General features: G+C 40.7%; 1 protein-coding gene across 1 annotated transcript in view; it reads right to left on the bottom strand.

Moving 5' to 3' along the window:
• Nucleotides 1–13107, bottom strand: part of LOC134877181 (pleckstrin homology domain-containing family G member 1) — a 57769-nt gene extending 44662 nt beyond the window's left edge. Inside the window, 1 exon segment of the mRNA XM_063902598.1 lies at nucleotides 12984–13107. Within this exon segment, the coding sequence (XP_063758668.1) occupies nucleotides 12984–13068 (85 nt within the window). The 5' untranslated portion in view covers nucleotides 13069–13107.
• Between the last annotated feature and the right edge of the window lie 8919 nt (nucleotides 13108–22026).

The raw sequence follows: 22026 nt of genomic DNA, 5'->3' as shown, positions 1-22026 counted from the left end.
CCCTATGGAGCTGTAACAGATCTCAGGTTATAGGAAGAGAGAGAGAAGATGGTTTGAAATGTAAAACATCGAAGTCTGCAATATTTTCGCTTAATAAACTCAATTTCAATGGATATTTACAACAAAAACCCACAACTAAATATACTTAAATTCAAACTATACATCTTAACAATGACCTTTCTATATATGATGGATTAAAAAATGAGGGTTTCAACTGATGAATATTTTGATTTCTGGATGGTTTTTTATTCAATCGATAAATCATTAGGACTAAAAATACCCATCAGAAGGTCTCAGAGCTACGGGGAACTTGGACTTAAATACTGTAGCTTATATTGCCTGACCCACTGCACAAATTAAATCGACTAAAATAGGCAGTTTAGCTTGATAAATTCCTTAATAATTTACTAAAACTAAATGGCTTTGATTAATTAACTGATCATTAAATCAAATTTCACATAGTGTGGTCAGCCAGTCATGTAATCCACTTTAACACACACAGTGAATCATCACGAGAAACTGCTGTGTAAGGACACCTTCACAAAAACAGTTTCAGGAAAAGGGATGGAGCAAGAAAAGAAAGGTTGTATGAACACGTGTGTATACTTATGATGTACACTGGTTAGAGTGTATGGCCCTGGTCTATATGTGGCCTCGATACACAAGAGCCAAGGACAGGGCTGGATGAAGGAGGGAGGAGGGTTTTTATTTTAAGCATTGTTCCCCTGCGCACTTATCACCAACATGCCAGTTAGAGACGAGTTTCTAACTGAGCTTCACAGCTGATAAAGGCCTGCAGTGAAGCTTACACACTGTTACGTTTTCACATTGCATTGCTGAAAGATGGGGATACACATTCAAAACTATGTGAAATATAGCTATGCTGGGTATTTGCAACTGTTTGATAGCTCAGAAACCTGCACCTGTGGAGTGCTCAATCTAGTGCAACTTCCTAAGGTACAATTCCTTCACATCAAACAGGAACACACACACACACATTAGAAGAAGTCCAATCATGCAGACGTAAGGGGCTATTTATACTCCACTTCCTTTTATTTACCCTGCTCATTGTTCAGACCACATCTGCTGAGGGCCAAGGGCACAAAGGCCTGTCCATATAGCTGACCACACACACACACACACACACACAGTGGCCCTGCAGCACAAAGACTAAAGCAGCAGCCAGACACAAGCCAGCATTCAGAAATATCCACAGCTTTTGTTCTGGGTCCGAGTGACAAACTCCAAAGCTGATACCACCTGTACACAGCCCGACATCACACACACACACACACACACACACACACACACACACACACACACACACACACACACACACACACACACACACACACACACACACACACACACACACACACACACACACACACACACACACACACACACACACACACACACACACACACACACACACACACACACACACACACACACACACACACACACACACACACACACACACACACACACACACACACACACACACACACACACACACACACACACACACACACAGGAAGGAGAGCTCACACCCACCAACAACCACACTTACATGCATTAATTCACACGCGCCTGAACACAAACCTGCCGTATGTTAGCTCTATTGGAAGAGTCAAACAGTTGGCTGAGTGCTGGAGATGACAGCTCTTTACCGCCTGTCTGTTTCAAGTCAGCTCTAATACAACAGGAAGTAGAGTTAGGGGCTTTTATAGAGCCACCAGACAGCTCACAAGCTTCATGGCCAGCAGGCTGTCAGCTCACAGATAGTCGTGCACCACAGACATGTCATATATACAAAAAACAACTCAGTGAGCTTCATAAATCTAGTACGATGGACCATAGTAAACAAACACACACAGACATGCACTGACCTCAAATTCCCATAATTTGAGAAGTCTGTAGTCGCTTCAGCCATTTACTCTGAGTTATTTCCTATGAGGATGGGAGCTGCCCAAATGGCCCCTAAGGGGTAAACAGCGCAGATCATTATCCTCCAAACTACCTCTACCAGCCGGCCACAGGGGTACAGCGGTGGGGCAGACTGGAGGTACAGGAAACCACCACGGTTTCATTTTCAAACCACTATCCCAACCATCCCACCAAAGGATATCCGTAAATCCTATCCAGGTACACAGTAAGAGGATGTAAAAGCCTGCAATTTATGGTAGCTTATGACCTCTTTGAGTTACAGCTCATTTCACTTTACTTACAGGCTTTTTATGAAATGGTTGAGATAAAAGTTCATCTGAAAGTTAGAAAAAGTTCAACAATGTCAGAAAAAGACATGAAAAAACAAGTAATTTGCATTATAAGTGAGTATCATTTGAGCAAAATACCTGTTGATACTGACATTTCATAATACCAAAACAAACAAGTGACTTCTATATGAGCTAAAAGGGGATCAACAACAGCAACAAATGTAAGAACAATCTACAGTGCAGTGAACACAACATTTCCTCAGTAAACACACTTTCACACAAACACACCCCGGGGCTCTTCCTATCTCCCCTCGGACCACATTCATGCTGATTGGTGGTTGGAGGATAAACACACATCCTCCTTGTTTTTCAGACGGTGCTGTACTTTGTGGCTGGTGCTTCAGGAATACAGACAGCTCCTGAGTTTTTTTTGCTCCGTCTACATATTTTCTCCTCTGTACAGGAAACAGTCGTTTGTCAACACCACTAATAAATGATGTTTGCTTCCCGTCTTTTACTTGGATTTGCGTCCCATTTGGCAGCAGCATGACAGATCTTGGAGCTGACATGCGATTTTCCTAAAACTGTAAAAATATGGGTTGAGGTAGAACATTTAAGACAAATTAACCGGTGAAATTGACATGTATGGGATTTTTTTCTTAATAACACAGAACTGATTTTGTCTGGGTATTAATGATGTGTGAGAAACAGACTTAATATTCCACACACGTTTTGACGCATGTAAACAAATTAACTGGACTATAGTTTTAATAAAAGCAAACTCTTCAAATTCAACAAGAAATATGTGTTTCCAATTGACTTTATTATCTGAAACAGGTGTTAAAAGTGCTTGTGGGGGTGGAGAGCCAAAACTAACAGCTTAAAAAACGTTATGAAGGAAAGAGAAAGCAAATGTCCAACTGCTTCTACTAATCCTATCTGGGCATCCAAAATGCTACACAGCAGCGTTCAGAGGGGGTCGGACCCCTGCCCCACTCCAGACGGGGGTTTCCCTGCCGAACGCTGCACAACAATAAAACAAAGCCATCACACTGGGGCCGACTGGGGGGGGGGGGGGGGGGGGGGGGGGGGGGAGGTGGGCGAGCATGCAGGGGTGCAGAGTGGGGTGAGCAGGGAGGCCGGAAAGTGAGAGGAACAGCTGCTGAGTGGGAGAGTTGGATGAGGGGGGAGGACACAGGAGAAAAACGAAAGCCAGAGGAAGGAGGGGGGCGTCTTTTCTCTTTCAGTGAAATAAATTACTTTTATGTTCGCGGCCTGTTTAGGCTCTGCTATCGTTAGGGGGAGAACCCCCCTGTGGTCTCTTTAGGCATATACAAATTGACAAGCGCACAAAGAACACAGCTTATAGATATACTGTTCTCCAGACAATATTGGCTCAGTGTGGAGACTTCTGCAAAAATGTCCCCAAAAAAAGCGCTTTACCACGCAGGGCTCATGGAATCTCAACTTAAACACACACACACACACACACACACACACACACACACACACACACACACACACACACACACACACACACACACACACACACACACACACACACACACACACACACACACACACACACACACACACACACACACACACACACACACCCCCCCCCCCCCCCCCCCCCCGAGGTATTCTCTTTATTAGATTCAGTGGCCTAACTTGCGGAGTGCTGACAAACTTGCTAAACACAGAGATGGAGATGACAACTAGGAGCTGCTGTTAAATCAAGAGCTAGAGGCTCGCCAGGTGTGTGTGTAAAAACTAAGACATACTTTCCCCATATGAGGACAGCTGCGCTCATACTATAAACGAGGGTCAAATTTAGACTGCCGTTCAAATAATGTGCATTTTCCCATTTGAACCCCATTCCAATTGGTGATGGTGTTGTTATGTTGTTTGCCGGGAGTTTACGGCATTTGGATGCTGTTGTATTCCTTTACAGACCAAGTATATTACGACACTTAAAGCAGTAGAGGTTCTCTTCACACAACCTCTCTTCAAACAATCATTTCTTTGTTATCTTCTTCTCTGCAAACAAGCTAGAGATGCATGTGCCATAAACTGGACTGTAGTGTGGAAGAAAGACGGAGCATGCACAGTCAACGTGCTCGATGTGCATAGAGTAAGCACGGATACAAATCTGGGTTGCACTCGGACACTCGAGGTCATGGATGAGGAAATTTGCATTGCATTGCAGATTAAAGTGAGGCCTTAAACAGACCCCTTTAAGGATACGGACAGTATGAATTAGCCTTTAGCGTAAAACCAGCCTATTCAGGTTGGACTTTGACATTTACCCCCATGTTAAACTGGAGCCAATTAAAAAAAATAAAAAGGTACCTTGTTGAGTTTTTAAACCACTACTAACAATTTGCTTTAAAAAGGTATTTTAATTCATTAACCATAATGCTTTTTATAAAACTAAATAACACAGACTCTTTTATTGCTGTGCAGTCATAAAGGAAAGCTGTAAAATGTCTTCTGCTGAGCCTCCAAACTGTTCATACTCCATGTCGGAATACACACATTGGTGCTTCAGGCCACTTAAAGGTGACTTCATACATTAACAACACTATAATCATTATGGTTTTACTGCTTTGGATATCAACAAGTGATAAAACAACATATCTTGCATTCACCGCCCCAATAAATGTTGCAACATCTTTGACAATCTGCTGTTAATAACCTGGCTGTTTCTAAGAAACAATGCAATGACGTACAAGTATGCAAGCGTGAGGGAACCGAGCAAGGCACACTTCATATACCACCCCCCCCCCGGTCTGAGTTTGAGTTGGTACTGCCCAAACACAGCTGCTCACCCCACTCAGCCTGTTGCTCTTTAAAACAATACTCTGCAAATGAAAAACAGTGGAAAGATTTGCAACTGGAGGTCCAAAACAACATTTATTTGGGATATTTTTGGTCACATAAGGCAAGCTGGTAAATCTCTATTTTAAATTATGAGCTATTAAAAGGTTTGTTAGTAGCAATTTGGCAACTTCCTCCCCACAGCTTTTTATATTTGTTAACATTTAATAGGCTGCCTGACTCTTATCCGCTCCTCTCCTCTCTATGCCTCTTTCACTGCGCAGCGACTTTCACAAGTACATTAAAATGAATGGAGGACAGAAATAGTGCAGTGTATGGGGTTGGGGGGGACTGTAGACATAACAAAATCAGGGAGGAAAGAAGCCAGCCTCATATACCGGGCCTTGGGGAGTATAGTGGGAGGAAGGAGAGCTGCACTGAGGCCAACAATGCCACACATTCACTTTCTGGTTCAACCTCATTATTTCACAGACTTAAGTGGAACACCACGAGGTGCAAAAAATCACTTTTGGTATTAAAAAAGTGCAGTGAATACCAAAAACTCTCTCCCAGAATAAACTTTATTATGAGCCACACCATAAACAACAGATATAGGTGACTGAATGAAGGTGAAGTGTACTTAACTGGCATCTGTGCATCACAAGCACACACTGGCAGTGTTATGAGTCAATGAAACAGAAAGTTTAATCCCCCATGTCACTCCCAGAGCTTCATCTTCAGTCATCAGACTTTAATCTGTCTTATTTAGACTTGATGACATCTCAGGTTTGAGGTCAACCCGTGACCCTCGCAAGAATACAGGAACAGAAGGGGATTTCATCAATTATTTTATCCTTTAAAAATTATCAGGGAATAGAAAGAGTGCAGATGACAGTAAGATATTGAATACATACAAACGGGAACTACATTTAAACGATGGGACCTACATTAAAAGTATTACAAATTTGAATGAAGTGTTACACATATTGTGCAGGGACTTAAGCGGCTATCCACCCATCTCAAGGGGTCACTCTTTCTAACCTCCCCGGCCCGCCCTCTCACTATAAACAGATTCCAACTGAAAATGTAGAGCTGGTGTAAAGAAAACTACAGGAATATCTGTTCTACCGGAAAATTAAACTCCACAAAGTTTCCCACCTTACCACCTTGATAAACATAGCAAGGAATCTGAGCGACTGGTATAAAAATGCCACTGGTTGTCAAGGGAGATTCTCTGGCTATAGCTGGTGACCCTTGCCCCGTCACGGCGCTCTACTCCTTCCTCTGCTTCTTTTTCTTCTTCTCTTTCCCCCCCAGTAGGAAACATCCGACGAATCGTTAAAGAACTGTTTCACTAAGTGACATGATGAAGTGAGCTAAATTAGCCCCATGAGGGTTCATTCTCAATAAGTATCTTGGGAACTTGGCCTACAGAACAGCTATTGCATTTTAATGATCAACTTTGTCAGAAATGTTGGTGGTGGATTAAAATGTGCAAGAGCAGGGTAAAAATATATCATCCTTCTCATTGAACACAGAAGGGAAGTACACAGATCATGCAACGTCCACCACATACAAAAACAAACTATCTAAATGTGCCTTTAGTTAATAAGAAAATGCCTACTTCCTCCAACTATTACCTTAACGCTGCAACAAGAACCACATTTTGTTTTCGTATGTAATCTTGGAAGCAAGCCTCCTCTGCATCACTTGCATCCTTCAAGATGTGCCATTTTAGAGCATGCAGTATACAGTATATTAAGAGTATGTTAGTGTGGAAAATACCTGTTTAATGGTCCTTTTATCTAAGGCTTGTTAAGACTTGTATCTATGCTATATGGGTTGATTAGAAGGGATGAATTGTAATGCCGGCACATTTATGGATACATGAATTGAACCTTGAACGATTAGCTGGCAAAAGGCAGATAAAAGGTACACACATTACCCAGCGTACACACAGGTGCCACATTTAGCCACTAGATGTGTTTACATGTGCTTATTATACACAATCAACTCCCCCCTGTACGGTGAGTTGTGACACTTAGCACAAACTACAGGGAATCACTTTCAGCCCTTTTTAATGTTTACAGACTCCTACTGGACAGTGATAGCGTTTACAGCCACTGGAAGGCCTGTCCACTGACCTGCCCTGCCATATAAAGCCACTACTATTAAGGATTCCTTTCATGCTTTCTGGAATTAGCCCGCTGCCTTGAGAGCAAGAGTATTTCAGTCTAACCCTGGCCCTGACTTCTGACCTTTTAGCCTTTGGTTCACATGGCTACAACCTGCAAGGAGCATGGAGCTGGGAAAGGCAAGTGCACAGCCTTTTGGCGCATTGAGTTGCTTGAGTTAAAAATGTATTACATGCTTACAGTAAGTGTTAAGAAGCGTCGACCCCATGAGCATAGTAATTCTTTCAAGTATAAATCTTTGCTAAGTGGCACTTATCCAAATCCAAATCTAAGTAACTCTACAATCGTTCTACTCTTTCTTTTAAGAGCAACTCTTGTTCTACCAAGTGGGCATTAAAACGTACTCTGAAAGAAAGCATGCATTAAAATATTTTCTAAGGTTACGTTGATAAATGTTTAAGTCAGCAGCGGGCCAGACTTTCCCTGTCGTCGTCACACACCTTGTAATTACGCGAAACATGTTTTTACAGCAAATCTCTAAAGTACTGTAAGTGGTGGTTGGAAGTATAGAAGAAGCCTGAGAACACGCATGCACTTAAATCACAGCCTATAGGTATGTCTGCTCGCATGTTTTTTCCTGTTGAACAAATAAAGACAGGAGGGTGTTATCAGACACACAGGAGGGGTTATGACATACAGCACATAATGCGCAAAAGTATGCCCGTACACGCTTCATTTAACATCTGAAGTAGGTGTGTGATGTGTGTATGTTATCAGCATGTTTTATGTGCTCCTTTAAAAGCTCAGGTCAACTCCATTGCTCCCTTAGTAATCCAAATGTCTCAAATCATCTGAGCCATTTTCACTGATTCAAACCAGGCACACACAGACACAGGCACAGACACAGACACACACACACAATGACCGAAGTAATTTCTTCACTGAGGCAGAAAATTACATCAAATTTAAATGCTACCATCTTGACGTGCCATCAGCTGCACCTGGCTGTCTAACTTTAAAAGACTTAAAAGTAGTAGTAGAATAAATGGATTATAACCAGGTACAAGGCACACAATCCATTTACCTTGTCACAGCAGAGGTACAGTGCAGATAGGAGAGACTTAAGGGTACAAGATGATAATATGTGTAGTTCCCATTTAGTGAGCAATACGTCAGCCTAAGACCAAAAGTCCAAATCAAACCAACATCTTGACATGGAGAAACCTCTACATGCACACTGCTCTTCTGCATCCAACATTAGTTCATAGTGCATAGATTACATATAAGACCATTTCAACTCTAAAAATGATGCCTGCTTCTGGAAAGATGGTCACTTCAGGATATGGTAGCTGTTTGTGTGTGAATAGGACATTTAAGGTCAAGGTTCCCTATGTGGGTTATTTGTATTAAAGCCCCAAGTTACATCTAGATCAAGTCTCGACAGAGGAGAGTGTCCCTTTTCACTTCTCGTGGATCGCTCATCCTCTAGCTTCCGTACTGCACTATTTGCTTGCAGGTGCTTATCATAACCACCTGGTTGTCAGTGCTGAAATGCAATAGTATAATGCTTCATAGCATAAAAAACAATTAACTGAAAGTTGGACACCCGGTGCCTTGTAGAAATCCAGTTTGAATAACCTGGAAAAAAAATGGTTTTGAATAAGTAAGTTCCTCCTACAGCCTGTCAAACACCGACACAACAGTCCAAAAATATCCCAGTGCAGCACAGAGCACGTCTCTGCATGTCCTTCTGCTGTCTGGGCCACGGAAATATGGGCTGGACCTGGAGACAACCACAAACATGAATTTGTGCATTCACGCCAAGTATAAAACAGGAAACACACGGTGAGATCAACGATGATATCTTTTGTGCACTGACATGCACGCTCAAAGACCTACACACCACACAAGGGGGGCAAACTGTGAATTTGGGAAATTATAATAGGAAGCAGAAGTGGCAGACCTCATCCATTAAAGCAACAATATTAAACATAAAGTGCGGGTATGATCTGAACCACCTTGCCTTCAAACAAAACATTTTTTTTATGTTCAACTAAAAAGCTTTTCATTGAGACGATATTTTGCACCTTGTCAAACGTTATTGAATTCAAACATAATGATGAGGAAGCACTGCATGTCCTCAGCTTTACCATTCTACTTATGATGCCAGTCTGCACTTTGCATATGAAAGGGTATGCTTTGCATGTCAGAGCACATTGAGGTAATCGTTTGCATCTCCACTCAGAGCAAGTAGTGAAAATGACTGGTTTTTAAATCTCAGATAAATGCAGTACCTGTCTTAATGCTGACATTTCTGTCTAGATGAGATGAAAGCTTTAATTGAAGGGTTCTAAAGGTTAACAATGACAACTTTAATGCAGGATGTGTGGCCTGAACGCATAGAGCTAAACAAAGCTGTATGCCCTGCCAGTTAGCACAGCTCACTTCCTTTTCCTGCAAGAAGAGCAGGAAAAACTCATTCAGCTATGCAGCTAAAACAAGGCTGTCTGATTGAGACAAAGCTAGGCGATGATAGATGTGCAATAATAATGAGGCACATTTTTAGGACTGCAAGACCAAATCATTCCTGCCTGTCCTACTATACATCATTGTTGATGACCCAGCATGCACTCACACATTATTGCTTTAATTTATTTGCACCAAAACTTAAGTTCCCAAAGTGTTGAAGACAAAACAGAACAGAAATAATAAATCTGTTTCTATTAACTTATCTTTCTGTCATCTACTCATCGCTCCATCTCTTCCCATCCTCGTTTGCTGGCCCTCTCTTGTCAACTCCTTCACGCCTCAGCTCCTACATGTGACCTCCTAGCAGGGGGGATGGCCAGCAACAGGTGAAAGATCATGACCCCCCCCATACAAAGACTCCTCCTGTAGGCCGAGAGAGTTCAGCTCCAGCCTCAAGCAGAGCTTAGGAAAACAGGAGGATATCGCATCTCTCGACACCAACAGTTTACCAGGGAGGGATTTAAAAACGCTAACAAAAGGTAGCCCTCAAAATAATCCCATCGTCACACTGCTTTGAAATTGTCGCAGTATAAACCAAAAAAGAAGAGCTAGCGTAGAAACAACAAAGAAAATAGTTGTTTCCAGTTTGTCTCTAACCATTCAATATTTTCTTGTGAACTCTCCTTCAAATCTGTTGTTATTCAAACTCTCAAAAAGTTATGCAACTGCTCTGGTCATCCAATATGCTCCAGTATCATGCCACATATGGAAACACAGTTGGGTCTCTTCCGCATGCAGTGCGTTTGAACTCAGCATGCTATCTGGAACTGTTTTAGGCAGTACAGAGGTATAGTTGGATGACACTGAACATAAGGATGTCAGGTATATATTCATCAAACACAGGTATTTACTGTATGAACATAAACACACTTAACCATTTTTCCTATAAACCATTGCTATCAAACACACGAGTGATGTACAGTTGCACACACGCCACCTGGACATCAATACATAGACAGCAGTTTGTGGAGTGATTTAAGATAATCTTCAAGGGGAAGACACATGATACTGTACGGGACATCCTGTAGAGCCAGCCATCGGAAAAACTTCCAGTAAAAACATCACAAGAGAGAAAGAGAGGAAAGAAAGTTACTTGACAGCTGCAGCTCATCATAAACTTGAACAGACGTCACTACTTTTTCTTCCTGGTGACAAAGATGTGTACACTACGGCAACTAAAGGTGGTTTGATACAAGGAAATATTTCAACTCTGTGTTTGCCCACAACTGATATCCTTATTATATGTAAAGATCTGATAAGAAGATAATGGGATGTTTTTAACTGTCTCTATTGTACTGCTTTGATTTCACACAAATCAGAGACTACATCCATTAGACTGAGTTTGTGTTAAATAGTTCTAGTAATGTCAGCATGCTAACATGTTTTGCAGGTCATAATGTTGACTATGTTCACTATCTGTTTAATGTGGCTGCTAACAAGATGGTGGGGGTTTTAATAGTTTGGAAGATATTTGATCATTCACCAAACAGTTGGACATGTAATGAATGTGTGTACCAAATTTCATGGCAACTGATTTATTAGTTATTGAAACATTTCATTGGCCTTAAAGATGGCACTAGAGATCAAGTCAGGGGAGCGACAAAATTATTAGGATGCATACTTTAAAAAAGGGACATACATGGCTGTAAAAATTCCCATGCCAATCATGAAATAGTTGTTGAGGTATTTTAGTCTCGACTGAGGTTCTGCACCAACTGAATGACAGGCCGACCAGCATTGCCATACCTAGACCCTTGCTGCTCGCATGTTTGAAAATAATCTCTCAGAACTGAATGCTCTATGAGCGCAGATCCTCAATGTCATGAGAAGACAAGCGGAAGACATTAAATCACCAGGACCAAACTACTGACATACAGGACATGGGAGGAGAATCTGGGCTCTCCTGGGTTTTACATTACATGGTGGCACACCGGGAGGAAAAAGGTGCTAAGGTCGTCCCATCTCGGATTACATTCTCACAAGATTTATAAGTGGGAAAAACACCTGCCATCCTTCTCTAAGTGTGAGAAGGAAACTATCTGAGTTACTTCTTCTATCTAATCAGGGATAAAGCAAAGTAAACATTGAAAGCCAAACTCTTACAGAGACCTAATATTTTTTGCTGTGACCCTATAGAACAAATAACTGAACTCTAATCTTAGTCTTGACGAACTATATTCACACTCATAAATATGTTTATTGACTTTCTTGATGAAAAATTAAATGAAAAGATTGGTATCACTGTGCAAGGAACATTTGAGCTTAGCTTATCATTAAGCCTTGAAACAGCGAGTCCAGCACTACATAAGTAACATGCTCTCACCAGCATTTAGAAAGCAACAAAGAAGTGTAAAAAAAACGATCATTAAATGCTTAACAGGGGGGTTACGTGTCTGGAACCATCTATTTCCTGGAGTCTAGGGTAATCTGCTGAAAGGCTGGTTGTTTTACCCTGTGTCAAGTCTTAATGCTAAGCTAATATAGCAGGCTGCTGGCTTTAGATTCATACAGAGTGCGTCGATCTTACATCTAACTCTCTATAAAAAAAGGTGAATACTGGTAAACTGATTTACCCAAACATCAATCTACTCTAGTCTGCAACAGCATGAGAGGATGTCATTAAGGCCAAAAGAGCCTTGTCAATCAGAAATGCAAAACTTGGTTTTATGGTAATGTTGTTTATTAATCATCACTTGTGCAGACTGAAAGTGTGAATCACCTGTGAATCCCAAACAAACTGTTCAGTTCCACCTCCTTACCCCATCTGGTGCTGTTGCATAACAGCCTGAAGTCTGTGTTTTCCATGTAAAAAACAAAATAAGTATAATTTGAAACCGTCTAACATGATATACTTCTGTGTCCAGAGAACAACATCAATCTTTGGGCAAAACAGGTCTCTGGTAAAACGATGCTGCAGTTATGTAAGAAAAAGGGTCAGAGTTAATCATGTGTCATCAAAGGCCCCTAACAATATTTACTGCAGAGCCTCATGTTCCTTCTGTCCATCACACCCCTCTACACACAGGCCATCTCATCATCAAGGGTGAGTAATCCTGCCCCATGGTCGTCATTACGTATCCCTCTTATGCAAGCTGTTTCAACCATCAATCTCTCCATTATGTTTTTATCAGCAATCATCCGACAGCAGGTCTGCGGTCAGGCCCGAGGGCACAAACACACCTGCAGCACTGAAAACACGGAGATGCAACTACTGAAGCAAGTGAGCCGATTTATTCCACACAGAGAAGGGACCCTACTCGACGTAAGACAATTTACTCACCCTCTTTCTTCGAAGTTGTCTTTGCAGAGAACACGAAAACAATTATACGGCTCCGTGCCGCTGCTGGAGACAAGTCTTTCTTCATAGGAAGCGATTAAAGGTTTTCCTTTACACTACACTTAAACGTCTTTCACGTTGACCCACTTGGGAAGTTCGCCAGCTCACACACGGTGTCCTCGTTTGTCCGGTGGTAAAACTCAACCACATTTACACAGGTTGCTGTTGCGTCATCTTTACGTCTAGCAATTTGATTTCGAGATACTTCCAGTGGGTCAAATTGCCATCAGAAGCACAGCATTTGTCAAATTAGATATAATAAACATTTTTTTTAAAGATTACAGACACTAGTTCTTCAACCCAATCAAATGTTATTTTTATTTTTTTTAAATCAACGTAGTGGTGAGAGACAGTGGAGGGAAAAGTATTTTTAGAGATTTTAATTTCAAAATTCTCCCTTCAAAATGGTGGTGGGTTATGAACAAATGTATAGTCATCAAAATATACTAAGCAGATTGTCCCATTTCAAACTGATATTGGTTACATCATGTTACTGAATTAGGGGAAATTGGAGAGCTTTCTGGCATTTATCCCTTTATCCAATACAGAATATACCAAACGAATCATATATTATTTAGGTAATACGATAATATGAATGCTTTGTCTTTTGTCTGGCTACTTCAATTAGTTACACAGTGTTTTTGTTTTTACAATAGTAAATTTTTACAATAGTTCCTACCATTGATCATTATTCACAGAAATACTTAAGAGCCCTTTAGTTTGTGGGGAAAACAAGTCCAAACGCAAGCAAAGTCTAAAAGATGCTGGTATGAGTGGAATTCCCTCTTCAAAAATACCCATCACAAGGTTTTCTGCAGCCTAAAAACGACTCTGAAATGGGTCTAAAATACTAAACCTGATTAATATATAGTCTCCACACTGCGCCCATATCCTGGTGTTTTATGTGTTGAACTTCACAGTTTAAAGTTCTCTCTGACATTTGGCTTCAGGGGTCTCAGTGTGAAAATGAGACATCCCTGGAGGTCTTTGTAGGATTTACAGAAAGTAGCTGAGGTCACATAGTTTGAGGTCAGCTCTCAGGTTTGACTTCCAAGGAAACATAATGCGCAAAGCAGTTATTTTCCATTTATGTAAAAAGTATAATGGAGACATATAGTGACTGTGATCTGTGTAGTCATGTCTTCATCCCCCCTTCTTCTAAATGGCTGCCTCAGTTTTATTTTACTGATCTCTTTTCATTGATGGGTTGATTCTAGTGACCTCCCTGCACGCAAACATAATGCAAAGGGGACCAAACCAAACTGAGTCCTTTCATCTTTATTATTAGCTTCATCAGGCCATCATCAGGGCACAAAAACACAGCTTAGGCAGTAGGGGCTGGACGTGAATGGAAAATGGGTCATTATGAGGAGCCCAGGGGGGTAGAGAGCATATTTCTGCACCTATTCCTCCCTCCTTCCTTACCTTTAACTGAAAACTTATTGCCAATGTTTTGGTCTAACAGAACCACATCACGTTATCTGCACAGAAGTGATAATGAAAATCCTTTCTTTTACATTTGGACTTATCAGTTTTCTGTTGACAAATGAGTAATACCTTTGGCACTGGAGAGGTTGCGGCCTATATAATTGTCCCACAGGGAATAGGCTTGGCCTGGCAGCCTTTCCGTACAATATCATATTTCTCACAGCAAGATGACTTCATTGTCAACTGAAACCAGTGAAACCCTGAAAGTGATAAGGATTCTCCCTCAGGTAGAAGCTGAGCAGACAAACAATGCCACAGCTGTCAGTTAACGTGGCTGTCCTCTCAACACGTCAGGGTCTAGTGTTCCAGTGACAGAAATTATAGTCAGCTAATAACTGTTTTTCCACATACATGTGTAGTCATGCCTGAACATTTGCATTTAAGTGGGAGTCCCATAGTCCAAATAGTTTTAAGTTCAAGTGAGAAGGTTGCAGTCATGAACCTTTGGTGGCCTGAAAACAATTACCATTATACTGGTGGTGATTTAACTGAAATATATTTAGTCATTATCAGATAAATCTGTAAATATATCTATTGCAATTGCTGTTAAGCTACGTGATGGTGCCGGTATGATTTAATCATTTGATGATGAATTCCACCTTTAATTGTCCCGTGTTCTCTGTGTGGTTTTCCAAAATTAAGCATGTTATGGGAAAATGAGTTTCATTTAGTTGTCACTTCACAACATCTCAGTTCCTTTTTTATATATATGTGGCGCATTGCAATGTCAGGAAATACTGTTCTGTTCAAAACAAGCATTTATCTCAGATGACTTGGGCCGTGAGACACACAAAATGACTTCCTGACCTCAAGATAGATATTTCCTGCGTTTAACGATGTTTATGTACGTCCGATAATGTGCCAAAATGAGTTGCTGTGTCATTTCCAGGCATAGCTGTCCATTTGTTCCCACTGCTTTTTAAAATACTCTTTATTTAATACCGCACTTGTTCCTTTTTCATCAAAAAATGTGGACTTCTTCGATAGCTTGAATTGTCACATTGTATGAGGTACAGCCATTGTATATCCTACAGTAGGTTGGAGTCGGCAAGCCCCCAGTTTAGACACTCAGGCAGGAACTATTGGCTTGTAAACAAAAGCAATGTACCGCTGTAAACTGGGGCATAAGATATATTTTTTTGCCACCTGAAAGAAAGGCCCACTTACAAGTGTAAGCTATATTTAGAATATTTTCCGTGCTTTACCTTGTCTTCAGACAGCCCTTTCTTATGGAGTGCTGAAGCCCTTATCTATGCTCTTTTCAAAGCCACCTGAGAATATTTACTCAACACATTACATCATATTGCGAGACTGGTACAAAACTGGCCAGGTTGGCACTAGTCTAAACATTTTGCCGTCCATTCATATGCAAAAAACAATTCAAACAGGATCTTTGGTCTATTTTTACCAGTTATTGAAGAGCAGCCTGCATAATCCGTGTTTAAACATCTACATCCCTGCAGTTTATACCCATCATAAATGACTGTTTGTTTTCCTTGAGAGAGAGAGAGAAAGAGAGAGATGTGTGGGCATGACGTTTCGAGTTTCGATCATTATATTTGTGTGGGACTCAGCTGACCCGTGTGATACTGTGTGAGCAGGTTAAGGAAGGAGCTTATCTAAGGTAGACTGAGAAGGAGACATGGCAGCGACTGCAATTGAATTGAGTCACAGTGGAGATAAACACGGCTAGTGTTTATGGTGTCAAAGGGCATTTTGACAGATTGGGAGCCAAAAATAGGAAATGAGATATTAGTCTCACTCAAACAAAGGCTGAAGGAAAGATGAGGGCAGCCACAATAAAAATCAATATAGACTTGACTGATCATTGCATGCTAGATATGATGAGATGACACGCAATGTTATGTCTTGTAAATCTCTTAAACACATCATTGCAGGCAAAACAATGCAGAAAAATGCACTGCAGGTTCAAACACTGTGCTCGACTAATGCGTTCATGTCTTTAACGTCAATACATCCGTTTAGATTAGCACTCAGATGCTTTTGACACAGATTTTGTACAGCTTGACATTTGTTTCATCATTTCCCAGACAGTCTTCCCCTGTAGGCTAAACATGGCAGTTCTCTATTTTGCTTCACATACATGCACTCACAAGAAGCTGTACATGTTCACCTACAATCATTACACAGCTTATCTCCTCCATCGGCTGTCAAATACCGGGAGCCCAGTCTGCTGCTTTCAGTTCAGAGTGACAACTGTGTGAGGAAGCCTTTGTGATATCAGAGCCTGAGACAGAAAGCGCTGTCGAGAGTTTGCCAGGATTAAATGGACATTAGCACATGAAGTCATGAAGAAAGCAGGAAACGCCACAGGAAATGCCTCAGTGGGTGTGTAATGCAATCTCTGATCGCTGCCCATGTGGCACCCCCCATTATGTATGCTGATGCGATGGGAAAATAGTGGGGCTTTTGTACGTTTGGCACACAAATGAGATGCTAAATATACCGAGATATTTGAGAACCAGGGGATTTGTCTCAAATATTCTTTTGATTTGTAATAAGGGTATACCCCATTTAATGAATCCATTAGCAATGTGTTTCTTTATTGTTTTGAGCAGAAATGTTCTGAAAAAATATTATTTAAAAGTTTGCAAATGCATTTTTTTTGGGTTGAAAATGATTGCATTTTAAAAGCTAAACGTAAAACAAAAGGGAGTATACATTAACTTTATATTGAGCATGTTTTTATTAGTTTTTAAATTTGTCTCTGCAACAAGTCATCCTTCTGTCTAAGTTAGAGCCTAGGAAAAAGTATTCTCAAAATATAACTCTATATGATATAACTGACAGAATTCAATTGACTATTTTATATAATCTATTTATTATTATTTGCATGTTCTTCAGTTATTTGTACAAGAGACTTACACATTATTCAATCCATGTTACAGAAGGTTTTATACCTCACAGGCCCTGAGCCCAGTCTCGCCCTGTTTGAGACAGCGTTGGTATCTAATCAGCACAGGAAGAAACTGTCATCTCTGTCATCGGGCTCATAAAACATCCCCAGGAAACATTAGATCACACTTTGTTATTCTCCTGAGTTCACTGATTAACAATATAACTATTTTCTTTGTGGCTCAGCAGTCGTGAAAGAATCAAGATGATGACACAGAAGCAGCTGGTTGGCAGGTGGCAGCATGAACTGCATCTGCTGACAAAACCAGTGTTATGGTATCAGGAGGGCGATCAGATAACCTTCAGGACATGTTTTATAAATACACTTTGGACAGTTTTCCCTTCTTTATGGGCCAGCAATTCCCGCATGTACATCATGTATCGTCAACAATAGCAGGAGATTGGATGATTAAATGATAATCCCTGTGAAGAATTATGACATGAGGTGTTGTGTAAGAGAGATCAGTGTAACTGTCACACAATCCATTAGTGTTTGACCTCAAAAGCACTTTCTTTTTTATCATGGCTGGTCTTTTCTTCTATTTCTGACATGATTTATGTTACATTACTAGCTGGTGTCATGTCATCTAGGTGGCTGCACTCAAAGGAGGATTCTAATTCCTAAATGAGAGTTAAATGTGTTGTTAAATCAGCTCAATGAGTGAAATAATGTACCTTTAGATATGGCAGTAGAGAAACCAAACCCATTGTCTCAGATCTCATCACAACAAACACAGCCTTTTTGGACAAAAAACATTTCCTTTCTTTTCTCAGTTTCACTTCCTCTCAGGTCACTGTATGTATAGTTGGCACTTCCTTTATTTCCTTATTGTAAGAGTTCCTGTAGACCCAAACTGCTTTAAATGTTATAACAATAATACATTTTGCAACCTAAATTACAGTTAATAGAGAAGTGTTGAAGTAGTAACCCTTTATTTTGTGCAACACTTGGCTTTCACATTACATGAAGGGACAAAACAAGGTAACAAATTAAACATTAGTGTTATAATGTCTCTCCTTCCCTTACTGCACAGCAGCAGTAACCCACAGCCTGACCTCTGATCTCACATAACCACCTTTCAAGAGCATTTCACTTTGCACCTGGTATGGATATTTCTAAACCAGGTGCCACTTTACCACCATCCCTTGTGACTGATTTGTTTTCGTGTTCGCTTTAACAAGTAAGTTAGACGTCAAGTCATACTATGCTTATTCTCCTCTGTATCGACCCCCGGTCAACCCTTAGCTCAGTTTCACAGAGACCGGATCCACTGCTACGGTAGAACTGGACTTTAAATCCATCTCTCATAATCTTGCTCCGAATTTCTGTTGCATGTTGGTTGCATTACATATCATATTTGAGTATCACCCACACCCTCAACCTGAACTTCAGGAAGGTGATATCATGTGGGGGGTCTGAAGGAAGTGGGCGTCTGCTTTCCTCATCAGTGAAAGTACAGGTCATCAAACCTCTGATTCACCTCAGACCGGTTTCTTCTGTCACAAAGGAAGCTTTGTTTTCAGCTTGAAACAAGGGACATTATTATCAAGCTGGGAAAGTGTGTGAAATCTTGGTGAGACTTGGTGGTTAAGCAATGTTTTTTTCTGATGTTAATCTTATGAATAGCAATTGCCATGTGTGTTACAGTGCACGAATAGAAAGAAAATATTCCAAACATTAAAAACCAAACTGAGCACTGACATGGTTTTGGAAACAGATCTTCAAATCACAAAAAAAACATGTTTCTGTTGTTGGTTTTATTTACCAGATTCTCAGATTTGAGAAATGCTTGACTCACAACAGTAAACAAACAAACATCTGTTTGCTCTATAGAGGCTCTTGCCCTAGAAAGACGTTCCAAAGAAAAATCCAGAGATATATTTTGACACACAAAAAAGTAATTATTTGCATTGCTTCATTTCACCAAAGGGCAAGTTAGAAGTTCCATTGTTATATTGTGGTCAGACCCCTTCAGGTGTCACAAAATTAAACTGTCACACTACCTACTATGGATCAGGGGAGAGCAGGCTCCAGTCCCACCGCAGTCAGCATGTCTTTGTGTCCCTGGGCAAGGACACTTCACCCCAGGTTGCTCCTGGGGGATTGTCCACAGTATTGAATGTATGTAAGTCGCTTTGGAGAAAAGCGTCCAAAAAGTAACCAGAAAGAAATTAACTTAGCTTAGCATTAAAGCGGATATAAAATCAGGGGAAACACGTTTTTCGGTTGGGAGCTGTGACTTAAGTCTAGAGTTTTGTCGTCATCATGAGGTTGACAGAGCTGGACTAGCTCATTGTCCCTACTTTCAGGATTTATGCTAAACTAGTAAGAAATTAGCTTAATTCCCTAAATGACATTCTCTATCATACATTAGAGGTCTGGCACTTTAGTTTGTTAGTTTGTTTGTTCCGTTTACACCGTATTCGGGAACCTTGAGGTTGAGTCTCAGTAAACTAAATGCATGATTTTATTTACTCCCCAAATGTTTAAGTCTCCACTAGTATATTTACAAAGTAAGATCATTTGAACCAGACTGGACCAGCCTACAGGGTCCCAACTCCCAATGTAAAAGTTCTCACTAGAATATTCTAAAAGGAGCCAAGATGTCACCATAAGGCTCCACTCCGTCTCTCTTTATAGATAGCGGACAGATGGATCTAGGCTGCTGCTTTGCTAAAGTTAGCAGTGCAATTAGTTCACACACTAATTAGCTGAGAGCGGAGCAGAAGCGCGTCAGATTTCCCAGGTGTCTAAAACCCGTTTCCCAGCCCTGAATAACAGTAAATGAGGTCCTGGCAGTAGCAGCAGGAAATATCCAAAAAGAAAAACATGGCAACCCCTGTGATACACCATTTTTTATCCAACAGTTGATTTAAGTGTGGTTTAGTTATGGGAATGGACATTTCATTCCTCTTTGTAGTTTGACAAGGACAAATGTTAAACATAACACACATCTTACACACGTTCTGGACGTCTTTATATCACTTGGGGCAATTTATCATCTTTCTGACTTAAAGCTTTTTGTCACACATGCAATATAAAGACCTTTAAACAAGCTATTATGTATTATATACAGTAGAGTTTTCCTCTGGATCACATGCTAAACATGTTTGAAACAGCTGTGAGGAGCAAAAGGTCTATTCAAAATTGTTTTAAAAGTTTCTCAAATTACCATATATAGACTGAAACACACCCGAAATACATAATGTATTGCATAGAAGTCTTATTCTGGTCAGTGGGAATATTTCACAATATCCCCAGCAACTTCACTGCCTCTCAGCTCAGCTCTGCTTGGATTAAATGTGGTTTCAATTTAGGACCAACAATTCCTGAAATGGATCCTCCTTTTTATCTATGGATCACTACTGTTTGCCCTGATTTATTTTGTGTCATCGTCTACTGATCAGGTGGGACAGTTTTATAGGATTGACTAATGCTAAAGCATCCAACAATACAACCGATACTGCACCAGTAAGATGAGTCCTTTTTAGTTTCGTTAATCATTTGCCAAAGGACCATGAATCACACATTTTCCACGTTCTCTGAGACAAATCTGGAGGAAAATATTTAAACTTCCCCTCTGACTCAGGCAACAGTTTTGTAAGAATTGGGATTCTTCACAATTATATTTGTCTGACAGTGGGGAAGAAATGCTCTGGCACCAAATGAAAGCGGAGGAGGTCTCATTGGAACATTAGCTATTCATGCACTTGTACTCCCCTGGAGGGACGGGATCAGGAATCCCACCCATTTACGAGAAAACGCAACATCTTAAGGAAACCGATCCAGATTTGAGAGATCAGGGTGGAGTGCTGCTTAGCTGTTTTTTCTTCACTCTAAATCACGCAATTTAGCTTTTCGGTTTCTCAAAAGGCATTAACTGTCTTTTGAAGGGATTTAACTGTCACTCTTTTACAGAGGGACTGACATTTGAAAGAAACTGCAAAGGGCTTTTTGAAAAACCTCTCAAATCTTGAAGGTAAAAAAGCCCCCCTTTCTGAAGGTCAACTTGTCTATCCTCCATCACCACCACAAAGCATGCCTCACATTGCTTCTTGCAGCATATTCCACATACTATAGACCATATACCAGCAACAATACTTGATCCAGAACCAGATCCAGGCAGGGTAGGGCCTGGACACACAAACAGCGTGTGTTTCTTATCAGGAATCTTAACATCTAGATACAGATGTTCTTCGTGTACTAAAAAGTGACTTATTGTGTTGAAGATGGATGATGTTCACAGTGTTCTTTAGTATGATGCTGAACTCCATGGGAAGTTTGTTCCCTTTCCACGTCTTTAAGCCACACAGGATTATCAACACAATATAACTATATGTGTATTATTAACATGACGGCAATATTTAATTCTTTCATGTTGTCTATCTCCAGCCTTTACTTTTAACAGCTTAACTTCACATCTATAAATGCATTCTTTATTACCCATCATCCAATCCCCAGTCCAACCACCCTGCTTGCCCCCTTAAACCACACACTGATCCCCACAATTCCACCCATAACCCTCCCACTAGAGAGACTCCATCTTTAACTCCATGTCCAAGTATCAACAACAATGCCCCG

This window comes from Eleginops maclovinus, chromosome 15 (genome assembly GCF_036324505.1).
Source record: "Eleginops maclovinus isolate JMC-PN-2008 ecotype Puerto Natales chromosome 15, JC_Emac_rtc_rv5, whole genome shotgun sequence".
Lineage (NCBI taxonomy): Eukaryota > Metazoa > Chordata > Actinopteri > Perciformes > Eleginopidae > Eleginops > Eleginops maclovinus.
This window is presented reverse-complemented; position numbering and strand designations above follow the sequence as displayed.